Below are 13963 nucleotides of genomic sequence, written 5' to 3'. Positions count from 1 at the left end.
ATTTTCTTGGATGTGTGGCTTTCCAGTGAACCATGCTCGACTTAGGAGCTAGACCTTTAGAGGAAACTGATTCTCCCTCACTCAGCAGCTACCAGTCAAGAGTTGCTTGCCTTGGAGTGGGACTTTGGGGTAACATAGTGTCTGAATACTGAACTTTGGTCTAGCTTGAACTTTCACGGGTCTTAAATTTGTTGCCATAATTACTAAGAGTTAATCTAAGCAGCTGCCATGCTGTGTCAGAAACATCTGTTTTCTTTTAGTTGTGCACTGCTTCAGGCCCTAAGATTCCTTCCCCGTCCTCTGTTACAATGACCCCGAGGCTTTCAGATGAATGACTGTGACACAGATGTCCCATTTATGCCTGAACATTCTTCAGCCTCTTCCTTGCAGCCCATTGACTAGTTGTGGGTCTCTGTGTAGATTACTGTGTATTGCAGAAAAATATTTTCTAACAAAGGACATCACTGCTAGTGATGAAAAAGCATCACTGAGGAGAGGAAAGAAACAAGAGTCAAGAGAGAGAGAGAGCAGACTGTGGAGTACGTGAGTTCGAGTCCTGGTTCTCTTACTTTTGAGTCCTAGATGACATCACATAATCTATTAAAAAATATATGTCAAATTTGAATATTTGCAGTACCTATGTCTTACACTTCTTCTTCCGGTTCTGTCCACTTAATACATATAAACTAGTTGGAACAGTATTTTGTCCAAAGAGTGAACAATTTCAGTACTGTTAATATAAGATAGATGAAAGAAAATTGGCCAAATAACTGTTGAGATACTATAAGTGTTTATTCACTCTGTTTTTCAGTATAAGTGTAATCCGTTGCAAATTAGTTTAGGTTTTGCTTTAGCTTCCTTGTTCCTCAGAACATATATATCATATTATAAGGCTGTATTTTCCCTGTGTGCATACTGAAGCTCTGTGAGGGCATGCTGTTCAGTCTTTTGCAAAGCTTAACAGCATACAGAATAGAATGCTGATAGGATGACTAGCCACAATTTCAGACACTCAAATCTATTTTAAATTAAACACACTTTAATATTTGACTGTAAAAGGAGTACTTTTTTCAGCATGGTGTGCTTTGACCATACCTCAGGAGCACATAGAATAAACATCATTTATGACACTGGAAAGTAAATTTAAGTACAAAAGCACTCAGAACAAATAAATAAAGTGACCTTGAAGCTTATCAAGCATCTCTTACGATTCCTTGATGGAGTCCAGCAAAGATTCAAAATTGTAGAATGTTGAAAGGGAACTCACAAAGTTACTTCTAATGTGTTTTGCAGAAAACAGAAGCTATGTTTGAAAATATAAATTTGTAAGCTATTGAATGGTATGGAAAATGCTTTAAACAACCAGCCCTTCCAAATCATCATCAGGAAGTCAATAAGCAAAGGGCAGCGATTTGCAGACGAATTCACAAATCAACAGGTGGCCCTAGAAACTGTTGTGTGTTCAAGTCAAGCAGCACACTAGCCATGGACATTAAATGACTCAGCTATATTTGCTGGTGCAAGTGTAAACCAGAAAGAAATTGCAGTGACCTGTGTTGTGAAATGTTCCAGACTCAAAACCACACACAAAGTATTCCACCCCCACACTGTTAAGGACTTTTCGATATTAATGTTGGTATGACAATTACTCATATATCCATGAATATTTTTTTAAAACAAATGTTTAGATCAATTGTTAATCAGGGAGGCTGAGATGGAGAGGATCCAAGCAGTAGTAAAGACTTCATAAAAATCAGTCACCTAAACATTGGCATGTGAAGGGAAATCGAAGGCGCAGATTGCAAAGATAAGAGGAAAAATTGAAAAAAAAGTAATTTATTTTTACAATTGTACAAACGATAAAGCAAGAATAGCTAATTACTATACACAAATGACAGGGAACAGTATTGAACAGGATACCTACCGAAGAAGCTTTATCTTCCCATTCCACGGATGGTATAAGACTCAGTAGCAACGATCCTATGCAGCAGACCTATCTGTAAACACTTTTTTTCCTTCCTGCTATATACATTTAAAACACTTGTGCTTTCACATACACAAAGAAACAGTATTTCTTAAAAGGTGCTACGTAATGGAGAAGCACATGGCCTAGACCCACAATCAGAAAATTGCAATTTAAATACATTGCCAGTTTGAGAAGATATTTTTTTATGTTTGTTTGGAAAGATTTGAACATACTAGTCTCTTTACTATTACTCTAGGAAAGAACATATAATTCAGCTATAAAGTAGGTCTTCCTTAAAGCAGAGTAGTAAATGAAGTCTCAAAAGAACTTCTCTTTTTAAAGTGGTCATGATCTCCAGGGAAGATCACAGTGCAGACCCTGAAGATATGAATAACACACATCTAGTTGTGCACATATTACAGACTCAGTGTGTACACACAGATATACATATATAACATGGTATATATGCATCACACATGTCTATTTGTACTATATAGATATATTTATAGCATGTATATAATAAAATATCTATTTCTAGAAGGGTTGTATTTGGAGTTTGTTTATCAAATACAAATAATTACCTTTACCTGTTTTTATTAAAACCTTGGTATATTGACAAATTTAATGGGTAAACTTCCAAGTTTGTAGAGATAACAGCTAACTATACACAACGTTTCCCATTCCCCCTTCCAAAACTATAGATAGTCCAGACAGTTATCACATGAAAACAACTCCGGGAACCAAATATCACATAATATGTGTTATGAATAAAGTGGTACAACTAGAAAAAAAATCACTGCTCACTCCTTCTTCAGTAGCAGCTGAGGAACTTGTATGTACACTACCCTCGGCACTTCTTAAATAAAGCATTTTTGTAAGCATATATGTAGAGGTTTTCATCAGCAATCCACATACAGTTCATATGATGTACAATGCATGAAGACATTCGAATGCCCAGCACTTTCCCCCAGTGAGAAAATCTTCCACAGTAGTTCCGTTATTCCCATGGGCTGCATCACCGGATTGGCCCTGAAAATCTGTCACTCATTCACGTTTTCATCCAGCAACTTGCTATTAAGTACAGAACATACTGAATAATAATGAGAATATTTCTGTGGTCTCTTTATGTCAATAGCACAGTAGCAACCATGTGACCTCAATGACTGGGATATATCGCAGTCATTTGCCTGGGACTTCCCAGATGCATGACTAAATCATGAAAAAGGAAAGAAAACAATAAAGCTGTGGGCATATCATATAAAGGAAAACACAGATACTTCAAGTATATACTTATAATTTGATTTTGTTATGATCCCTCAGGCCATCGTGGGTATTATATTGTAACTCTTTTCCTCACTTGAACTATTAGCCTTCATCGCTCTCTGCCTTTTCCCTGTAAGAAGGCCGTGATGGGGACCGAATGAGGGCGAATGCAAAGGTGTGTGTTAGAGAATGACATGCTCTCGCGCTGCATTTCCTAAATACTTTCAACTGAATCCGCTCTTCTGTATTGAAAGTTCCCTGAGATGAACAAAAGTAGTTTTCTTTCAGATCTGAAGCCCTTTGGATGCTGAACATTCTTCTAACTGGGCAAGCGTTTAGAGAACACAAAGCAGGGGTGAGGAATCGATGGGAAGACGTTGAAAAGGCACTACCCAATGCGGCTAAGGGATAAACAGCAATGCAGGGAATGGTGGAGGGTGCCGTGTGCTTACTGGGGACTGAATGTTGCTTAATCATTTATTTCTTCTTTCTGAAAATGCAGTCAACAGGGTATGTTGCTGCTTTCAAATACATACTTTGAATAAGTGCCAAGTTGGTATATCCTTGTTAAAATACACTTGTGACTTCTAGATTTCTATGGAATTCATGTTAGGTGCTGCTGGGAAGACTTATCTGCACAGAGTTCAAAGTAAATTCTATGTTTACCCACCTTTCAATTGTCAAATAAATTAGACTTTCAATTTAGCATTCATATAACATGTATCTAATACTTTCAAATTTTCAAGTGGATAAGGATTTTAATGACAAAAGCATATTGAGATTACTCATAGTATTTAAGAAGCTTCCATATGCACTCAGTTTTGTTTTGTGGGAGATACACAGATTCTCAGAAAATGTTCTTTTTATCCTGAGATTCTGCAGATTTTTAAAAGCATAAAAGCTAGTATTAAAAATATTGGTAACTGCCGTACTGTGACAATTCTTTTCCATAGTATGAATACATATATGTACATATATGTACACTTCCCCTACTCTCTTCATTCATTTTGAGATTGCCTGTCCTTCAAAAAAACAAAACATTCACAGTTTTCATACTATTTCTGCTTTCTTCAGTGTGCCTTCCCCAAGAAACGAGAAGTCATATGAAGTTGCTGTGGGCCAAAGCAGAAGTGAGACTATATAGCTTCTGCTTTCAGAAGAAACAGAAAACCGGCCCACCAGTCACTTCAGTCACGTATCTAATCATTCTAAGTCACTCCATGAAGAACTTTATTTATCCTTAAAACGCAGTAATAATGGAACTGTCCTTAACTGCAAAAAAAAAAAAAAAACCTTGTCGATTTAATTCATTTTAACTGCACAATGCTGATATATTACTGTTAAACTGCTTTGAATTACCCACGTGTTCTGAAAACAAATCTCAATTAGTCATGTTACTTTGTAGAGAGAAATCTTACAATTGTGTTAAGCGGTGCTCATTGATCTTTGCATCTGAATAACCAGGATGTTATCACCGAACTAGTAGTAATATCTCAGCTACACCAACCCAACCTTTATTCTACAGGGCAATATGTTTCCACGAAGCTATTAGAAAATATCAAAGGTATAAATTAAAAATATTTGAGTTTGAAATTTTTTAAATATTTAGAGCCAAGTTTCATAGCAACGATGTGCTCATTTTAATAATATATCCCTTTAATGTAAGGAGAATGGTATACTGTGTAGGAACATGATTTAATCTTTGGTACCAAGAGCAACTTTGCAATTTTTAAAATATCACTCCTTCACAATAGTTTACTATTATCGAGTGCTATATTTTGGCTGGTACCTGCCACACTGTTGATACATAATCCAGAGATTTATAGTTGTGCAAAACAAAACAAATAAAAAAATTTGGTGTGATTGCTGCATAAAAAGCAAAAGAATTTTATAAAGGACTGTTTGATGTTTATTTTCCCCATCTATGTGTTTCCTATTTCTATACCTCAAATAAATTTCTAAGCACCCTATACCCAAACCAAAATAAGTTTCAGAAGACAACCACAAACACAAGCAAAACCTAAACACGATCATCATTCTCAGTGTCCTGACTAAAGGTTCCCTCAAGTTGCTTCATCTCGTGGATTTCACTCTGAACTCGTTCCTTCTTCAATTTGGTGAGTAAGGATGCTTTAATTTCCCAAGCGCCGAGTCGTGCTCCATGGTTCCTCTTCCAGTGTGCTTGGCCTTACAGTGGCTGCTCCACAGTGATGAACATATTTGCTTTGCTAATTCATGATGAGTGCACTGTTGGATCTTGTAAACACTACTGATAATACATTCAAACTGTATTCTTCGTGGAAGTGGCACTTACTAGGACCCTTGGAGTCAGGAGAGTTGCTAGGTAGAGCACTCTGCAGGTATGTCATCAGCTGGTGGTGGGTTCACATGGACTTCCATTTCAGCTATTCAGTCAGTTGGTGGATGCAGAAACCCAGCCTTGTTTTGGATCCTGTTTCTAAATCTCTCCAGAAGCATCTTTAGAAAAAAAAGTTTGCATCCAGGTTTGACCCTCCAAAATGTGCTTTATTGCTTCATGCACTTCCCTGTGGTCAGTTTTAGCGCGCCCCTATTATGCAGCACATTCAATGTTTTAAATTCTAGTGGCATTCGGTGAGGACTGGCGTTGGAAAAGTATCTGTATTTTAAGTCGTCATAGTAATGGTATTTGACAGCTTTTCCGTTCAAATCCTTAGGGAAGGGCCAGAAGCCATACAGGTGAATTTCATCACAGAATCTGGTAGCCAGTGTGTACATAAGGAGGCCTGTGCTGGGTCTCTTGATGGGAACTTTGTTGGTCAGCCAGTAACTAGGGGAAACAAAAACAAAAGTAAAACAGAAGAAAATGTACAGGAGCATATGATATATTCTACAGAAATTACAGCCTGTAGCACAGCTGTAAATAAACTTTTCAGTGATTAATGAAAGTAGTATTTATGTACTTAGAAAAATTTATACTTTTATGTTTTCTTTGATATTTATTATCTAACAGATTTTTGAGTCCATTAACACAGCCAGAGGACTAAAAGCATAGGTTAATTCTGTTCTATAATATCCAGTTCCAGATTGATTAGGGATAAATATTTATTCAATATTTGGAGTAGAATCTTCCAAGAAAGGTATAAGTATCACTGCAGAGGCACAGCATTAAGGACCCAACTTTGACTGTCAGCAGTCATATTAAGGCCTGGGATAGTATGCAGAGACAGGTGGATCTAGAGTGTCACCTGTAACTTTGTCAATCCTGATTGGTGGGCTACGGGACCCTGGAGTCAAGCTAGAGACATATTAAGAAGAAGAAGGAAGGGAAAGATGGAGAGATAGAGAAAGAGAAAAGAAAGAAAAAAAAAAAGAGACAGACACACACTCTCTCACTCACAGCCACACACAGAGAAAGAGAGGGGGAAGGGGCATTCTTGAGAAGCAGCCCCCTAACTGACCTCCCGCCTCAAACATACACATGAACAGCCTCAAACACACAAAAAGAGCCAAATGAACACTTAACTTGTATTATGTTAACTGACTTTTCAACTCCAGTCATAAAACCATATTTTAATCATGGATATTTCTTTACCTCAAACACACATACACACACACACACACACACACACACACACACACACGAGCAATAAAAAATAAATCTAAATTTATAATAAACTAATGAAGAGTTCATTCACTATATAATTTATACTTTCAATTTTTTTATTGATAAAATATGTTCCCAGACAACTTTGTCCAACTTCTGCTTACTCCTACCCCACCTTTTTAATCTCCTCGAACTTCTGCCACCTATTATTCCTTTCTGTACATCCCTTTCCCACATTCTTGCCTTTTTGCTTTATTTTGTTACCCTTGGTTTTCAACCAGGACTGCTGTGGGACCATAAGTTTCTTTTTTAATAGGTAAATGCATTTCTACATTGAACATTTTTCTTAATATTATCTTGTAACAACCATAAAATGCTTCAGAATTCAGATCCATTGTTGTCAAATTTTGCTGGCCTGAAACCTTGAAAATCCTCAGTTAACCATCACCTTTAGGAGGAAGGGAGTTTCCAACGCACTGGGCACACTCATTTCCTTAAAGAAAATGGTGTCATGAGAAAAACAACTCAAACGGGAAGAGTCTGAATGTCCCGTGACTTTAAACTGGTTTTGCTTAAAAAACAGTATCCTTAAATATATGTCTGTTCTAATTATTGCTTTCACCATCATCTCAAACTTTGAGAAATATCCCTGCTTTCCAAATGTGAAGAGGTAATTTTAGATACTGCCCATTGCTTCTTTTACCATGTTACCTTTGGATGTTACGCCTTATCTTCTCTTCTCAGAAGTTTTTATTTAATTTTAAAAAGTATTATGAGTGTGTTAATTTTTTGTTTGTCTGTTTGTTTTTTGCTTGTTTTGCCTGCATCTATATCTGAGTATTACATATATTGCATACGTGTTTGGTGCCAGTGGAGGCCAGAAAAGGGCATCTGAGCCCCAGAAGCTAGGTTACAGACAAGTATATGCAGCCAGGTGAGTGCTAAAAATTGAACACAGGTCCCCTTGAGGAGTGGCCCATGCTCTTGGCCCCATCTCTCCGGGTCTCTTTTCAGACAATTTAATGAAATGGTTTAAAGAAGTTCAAATAAATTTTGAGTATTGACTATGTAAAGAATCAAAAGAAATTAAATACTATTTTACCCCAACAGCTTATCAACATAATTACTTTTAAAATTGACCCAAAACATGCAAAACAGGGAGATATATCAGTCTTGTTAGTCTCTTGACTTTCCTACTTTTTCCTATTTATTTCAAGTACGATTGGTGTGATGGTCAATCATCAGCTCCAACGACTTGCATTTCAAATCCCTGAGGACACTGTTCCAACCCTCTCTGGTCTGTGAACATTTCTGGAGCAGACTTCCTAAGTCTGGAGGACTCATACCTCAGCTGGTACTGTGCCACAGGCTAGCAATCCACAGAGAATAACGGGGAAAGGAGAAGATGAGCAGATCACATGCTTTCCCCTTTCTCTGTCATGAACTGATTTGCCAAGTCCTCCCTACCATGGTGGACCCCTGAAACCATAACTCAAATGAATCTCCCCTTCTTTAACTTGTTAGAAATCTTTGTCATGCTGACTGAAAAATTGGTATAATTGGTCTTACACTTTCTGCTGTTTCTTTGGTGGTGGCATTTAACTCAGAGCCTTAAATGTAGAAGGAGAATATTCTAGCACAACACTCAGTTCATAGAAATTTATGGGTTTTTAGTTTTTTTTTTTCATTCGATAAATGCCAACTCTAAACATTTTGAAATATGTAAAACGTGTTGCAAAGTTATATCATCACAACTGAGCATCCCTGTTTTCAAAAATATCTGAGTTATAAATATTTTTTTTTTGTTTTATTTTTCGAGACAGGGTTTCTCTGCAGCTTTTTTAGAGCCTGTCCTGGAACTAGCTCTTGTAGACCAGGCTGGCCTCGAACTCATAGAGATCCGCCTGCCTCTGCCTCCCGAGTGCTGGGATTAAAGGCGTGCGCCACCACCGCCCGGCACAGGAGTTATAAATATTTTTTAAGGCAGACTATCTGGATCCTCTTTTGATCAAATGATAGATAACCAAGTAGAACTCATAGCCTGTGTGTTGTTAAATTCATTCAGGAACCAGAGTGAGTCTGCTATTAAACGCTAATGTGACCAAGCCAGGGACAATGGCACTGGGTTTTGATTCTACTGTATGTACTGGCTTTGTGGGAACTGAGTCTGTTTGGATCCTCACCTTCCTGGACCTGGATGGATGGGGAAGGAACTTGGACTTCCTACAGGGCAGGGAACCCTGACTGCTCCTTGGACTGGAGAGGGAGGGGGAGGGAGGATGCAGGGAGGGGAAGGGAAGTGGGAGGAAGGGAAAATTTGTAAAATTATATAATTTAATAAAAAAATACAGAATGAAAAAAAAAAAGAAAGGTTGGTCCGAGTCTCTGTGTGTTCTAGTAAAGCAGAGGTTTTACGCATGGTATGATTATCACAGGAAAGTTTAGATGATTTGAGAATCGTCACAGTGGCCAGGTAACAAAATTGGTAGTTTTAAAAAGATGCCCGTGTTATTTACAACTGTCAATGTTAAGCTTATACAAAGTCAATCTGAGCAAAGTTAAGCCAATACAAAGTCAATCTGAGCAAAACATATTCCCATCAGTGGTACTGATTGCAAATGTTTGGCAGTACAATAAAAGTTATGCGGAATCATTTGTAAAGTGAAAATCATATTATCATCAGGAAATAATGTAGTAGTTTACTATTTTTGAGAATTCATGTCTTTCTTTTCAATAAATATGTTCTATTTTATAATTCATAAGAAATCCTAGAAGTTCTTTAACTATTTTTGGACAAAAATATATGAGAAAAATTATAAGCCACACGATTGTTAAGTGCAATGTCAGCAAGAAATGCTGAAAGAAAATTATCTACCTAAATGGTTCAAAACAGGGTTAGAGGTGTAAGAACATCCAAAAATTTTTGACCAAAGGGTTTCTTAGTCGAGCACTCCAGAATAGAATTGAAATTATAGCAAAGGATCCTAAAAGTGTGTTTTATCTGGAAATAGTTTTGGAAACTTGTAATCCAAATAAATTGATTTATGTAGTTAACAATATAGACTAAATAATTTAGCATTAGCAATGCTAATAGAGAAGCAACTTCATTAGTAAGGCCTGGCTTCCTAATGAAGGCACAGCTATGTCTCCATTTCCTATCAATTAAAACTAGAATAGCAAAGAACACGGATGAAGAGCAATGAAGCAGGTATTTATAAAGTAGGATGGATAATCCTTTGGCTGTAATGCCCCAGAGTGCTGTAACTGAACCATGTGGTAGTTCTATTTCTGGGTTCTTTTTAGCGACCTCCACGTCCCACTGAATTCTATAGTTGCTGTAGCAGTTTTCACTAGCATTGAGTGACTGTTCCTATTTCTCCACATCCTTGCCATCGTCTGTCCTCATTCGGGGTTTTGGTTCATAGCTTTTCATCTTAGTCATTGCAAAAGATGAATTTTCAACGTGGCTTTAGTTTTGATTTTTGGGAAGACTAAGAATTTTGAACATATCAATTTTTTTTAGCCATTTGTATTTCATCTTTTAAAACTCTCTGTTTAGTTCTATGCCCCATTTGTAATTGGATTGTTTCTTTTCTTGACGATTAGTTATTTATAGTCTAGATGCTAACCCTATGTCAGATGTATAAATGATAGTGCTTTCTCCCATTCTGTAGGCTGCCTCTTCACTCAACTGAGAGTCTCCAGAGAGAACTAACGGAACAGGAAGGGTTGGTTAAAGAATATGTGGACTGGGAGAATCAGGTAGAGGAGGACATATAGAATGGATAAACTAGGTAGAAAAGGAAATATGGAAAAAATAAACTAATACTAAAGAATTATTTTAAGTGCTATGAAAATTTAATGTTATAAAAGCTTCCTATAATACATATATATGATATATAAAATAGACTGAGAGAAAGAAATAATCCTCTAATGTGATGACAGTGCCTCTACTAGACACAACAGGTCAGGAAATGAAAAGCCCAAGGTGAAGGAGTGGGTAACATCTTGGAATTTCTGACTAAAGTGGTTCATCAACTCCCAACATTACAGGTCATTGGCATTATTCTCCACAACCTGACATAAATTTATAGTGATGCACAACTTCTGAGGACCAATGATGGAACCCAAAGATATAAAGCAGTTGTTTCCTTAAAACCTAACCCTACTGGCTAGCTTTCATAGTGCTGTAATGAACTCCATTCACTACCAGAGGGGAATAGTAATTGTAAACCTTACTAAGCTGTGAACCCTAGGAGTTACAATAGCACGCATCCTGAAAAGACATGCCCAACAAGGCATTAATGACACAATTGTCATGGGAGTATCCAATCAATTCTTCCTAATTGGATTTAATGTCTGCTTCACAAGATAAAAATCCATACATGGCACCATTATTGGTGCCCAAGACCCATGACAAGATAAATCATAGATCCTCAGAAGGAACTTATTATTATTATTCTGCTATAGAGACACAATATTGAACTTATTCATGAACTATTGCTATACTTATAGATAAGTACACCTCTCAAACTGCATCTGAGATCTTGCTGTTGTTTTGTTTTGTTTTGACCTCATGTGCAATCTCAAGTCAGATAAAATTCCAGCATGGTGGGAGGGAGGTTGGCAAGAATTCTCATCCCCAAATGAGAAACTATTGGCAGCTGCTGATAGCACAAATTGGACTCAATTTGGTTTTTGTTTGTTTGTTTCTGTTTTTTTTTTGTTGTTGTTGTTCATTTTGAAATGAGGGCAAATTTTGGGTGATCCTGAAAAGCAGTGAGTAGGCTCAGAATACAAGGAATAAAGTTCTCAAAGATTTACCAAAATATGATTAATTTTTAAATGCTGGACACACATTTGGATTCCACTGGCATACATATTTGTAATGAATATGAAAAGCAGAAGATTCCTGCCAACTAATTACCACAATGATATCAGAAAATTTCGAGACTAATAGCCTTTCTTTTCCCATCACAAGTGACAGTACGGTGACTACCCCTTGAAGACAGCAGTCACTCTAACTGTACAGATCTAGGAACTGAAAGAAAGCATTACCTCCAGCTGAAGTCCCTCTGGGCAGAATTAAATGGCCATCTGAGCTGTGGTTTTATATCCCCTAATCTATAGTCCTACTCAGTGCCTTGTTCCTCCATACATTTTGTCACACAGGTGATCCTTTAGGCTAAATCATCCTAAGTGAAATTTCCTACCACCTTCTGAAAGGATTTAAAGACACTCTTTTATGTAGGTGGATTTCTTAAGGCTGATCTCTGGACCATTCAGTCCATGATGGTTACCTCTCTTTTACTGTTCCCTATCTCTCCTAATGAAGCTTTTCTCCATCTTTGAAAGAATGCCTCCCCAATCATTTAAGACATCATTCACAGCTCTGATATAAGGTACTGTAACTTACTAAAGATCTCATACCTCAAAGTTGTGTATAGGGAAAGCGCACCCAGAAGGGTAAGATTGTGATAGCACCTCTCTGGAAACAACCAACATGCTTCTCTACTATTTCCTAATTGGGGAAACAGACTGACAAGTCTGTTTACTTGAAAAAAGAATAAACTCAGAGCTCCCCACCTAAGCATCCCAGGGAAAGTAAAACAAAACAAAACCAAAAATGAAAACCCTACATTTGCATATGTCCTTGGCTCTTTGTGTAGAATAGAAGACAATGGACTACTTTATTGTTGTGCATTTCTATATAAATATTAACCTTATCAAGCTTATCAAGCATTCCAGTACTTGCAACAATCCTGATAAAAAAATATCTAAGTAAATAATGAGGTCTACGGTAACAGGTCTGTGAAATTAAAAAATCAGAATCTTAAATAAATGCGTATATTAAGTACTATAGAAATCTAATGGCATGCTTGAAACTGTATAGACCAATCTACTTCTGATTTGCTACTTCTCCAGAAGTTAACTTTGTTCCAGGAAGAACAAGCAGGGACATTCTTTAACTCTGTTTGCATAGTCAGCTAGATAATATCTGTCAACTTTGCAATCCATACCCCAAGTACTCCTTTTAAAATCACTGCCACGAGGCTTTGGTGGTGCACGCCTTTAGTCCCAGCCATAAGGTGATGGAACACGCCTTTAATCCCAGCCCTTGGCAAAGGCAGGTAGATTTCCCTGAGCTCAAGAACAGCCTAGTCTACAAAGAAATTTCCAGAACAGCCAAGGCGGCTACACAGAGAAACCCTGTCTTGACAAAACAAAATGAACAAATAAAATAAGTAAATGAAATCACTCCTGAATTTATCCACACATACACATGCTGACATCTAAAAGCAGCTTTCTTCCTTCCTCCCTTCTTCTGTTTCTTCATTTTACTTTACTATTGCAATGTAAAGCAAATATGTTTTGATATTGCTGTGCAAAATTTACTTAGAAAGTTAAATATAACTTCTACATTCTTTCTAAATAGAAAAACAGTTAGGGGTCCAAAATAATCCATATAAATATTCCTCGTCACTGTTCCACACATGAAATGTCACTTTTTACTAACCAGGGAGCTTATTACTCTTCCTCCAATAGAATATTCACATTCTTCAAGCAAACTAAAATCTGGAATGCTACAGAAGGCCATATATATGATTATAAAATGCATTTCCATCAATCCAGAAAGAAGCTGCTTCACCTGTCTGGAATCCAGTTAATAATGTTTAGCATGTTGTAAAGAGACAGCAAGTGTGAAGGAATATAGCATGGTGCTTTGCACATTGTGAACAATATTTGTTGCCTCACAAGATGACACAAAGGAAGCGATTCTACAGTATGATGTACAAAACATCTTGCTTAGAAATTATCTCTTAGAATTACATATTATCCAAACAATACACACGTTTCTTATTCTAAGGATCATAAACATTTCATTCTGTGCCTTAGGTTTTGCTTGCTCTATTAATTTCCACTGCAAATAAAATATTGTTCATGAAATTGTGATAAATACTCTAAATATGTTTCCATTTAACCATTAGTTGTTACCTTTTTCAAATATAACATCACAAGTCAATGTGTATGATTGATGAATTATTTTGATTTTAAAATGGGTAGTCTTAGAGTTTCACATGGTAATTATATCAAATAATAATAACCTGATAAATAGAAATATTCGATAACTTCAAAGAACTACAATT

General features: G+C 36.8%; 1 protein-coding gene across 1 annotated transcript in view; it reads right to left on the bottom strand.

Moving 5' to 3' along the window:
• Window positions 1–3449: 3449 nt before the first annotated feature.
• The window catches only part of St8sia4 (ST8 alpha-N-acetyl-neuraminide alpha-2,8-sialyltransferase 4), an 89268-nt gene continuing 78754 nt past the window's right edge, over window positions 3450–13963 (bottom strand). The window contains exon 5 of the mRNA XM_038339316.1: window positions 3450–6038. Within this exon, the coding sequence (XP_038195244.1) occupies window positions 5756–6038 (283 nt within the window). The 3' untranslated portion in view covers window positions 3450–5755. The remainder of the gene's footprint in view (window positions 6039–13963) is intronic.

Source organism: Arvicola amphibius, chromosome 8 (genome assembly GCF_903992535.2).
Source record: "Arvicola amphibius chromosome 8, mArvAmp1.2, whole genome shotgun sequence".
In the NCBI taxonomy this organism is placed as follows: domain Eukaryota; kingdom Metazoa; phylum Chordata; class Mammalia; order Rodentia; family Cricetidae; genus Arvicola; species Arvicola amphibius.
The sequence above is the reverse complement of the archived record's forward strand: the minus strand, read 5'-3'. Positions and strand labels throughout refer to the sequence as shown.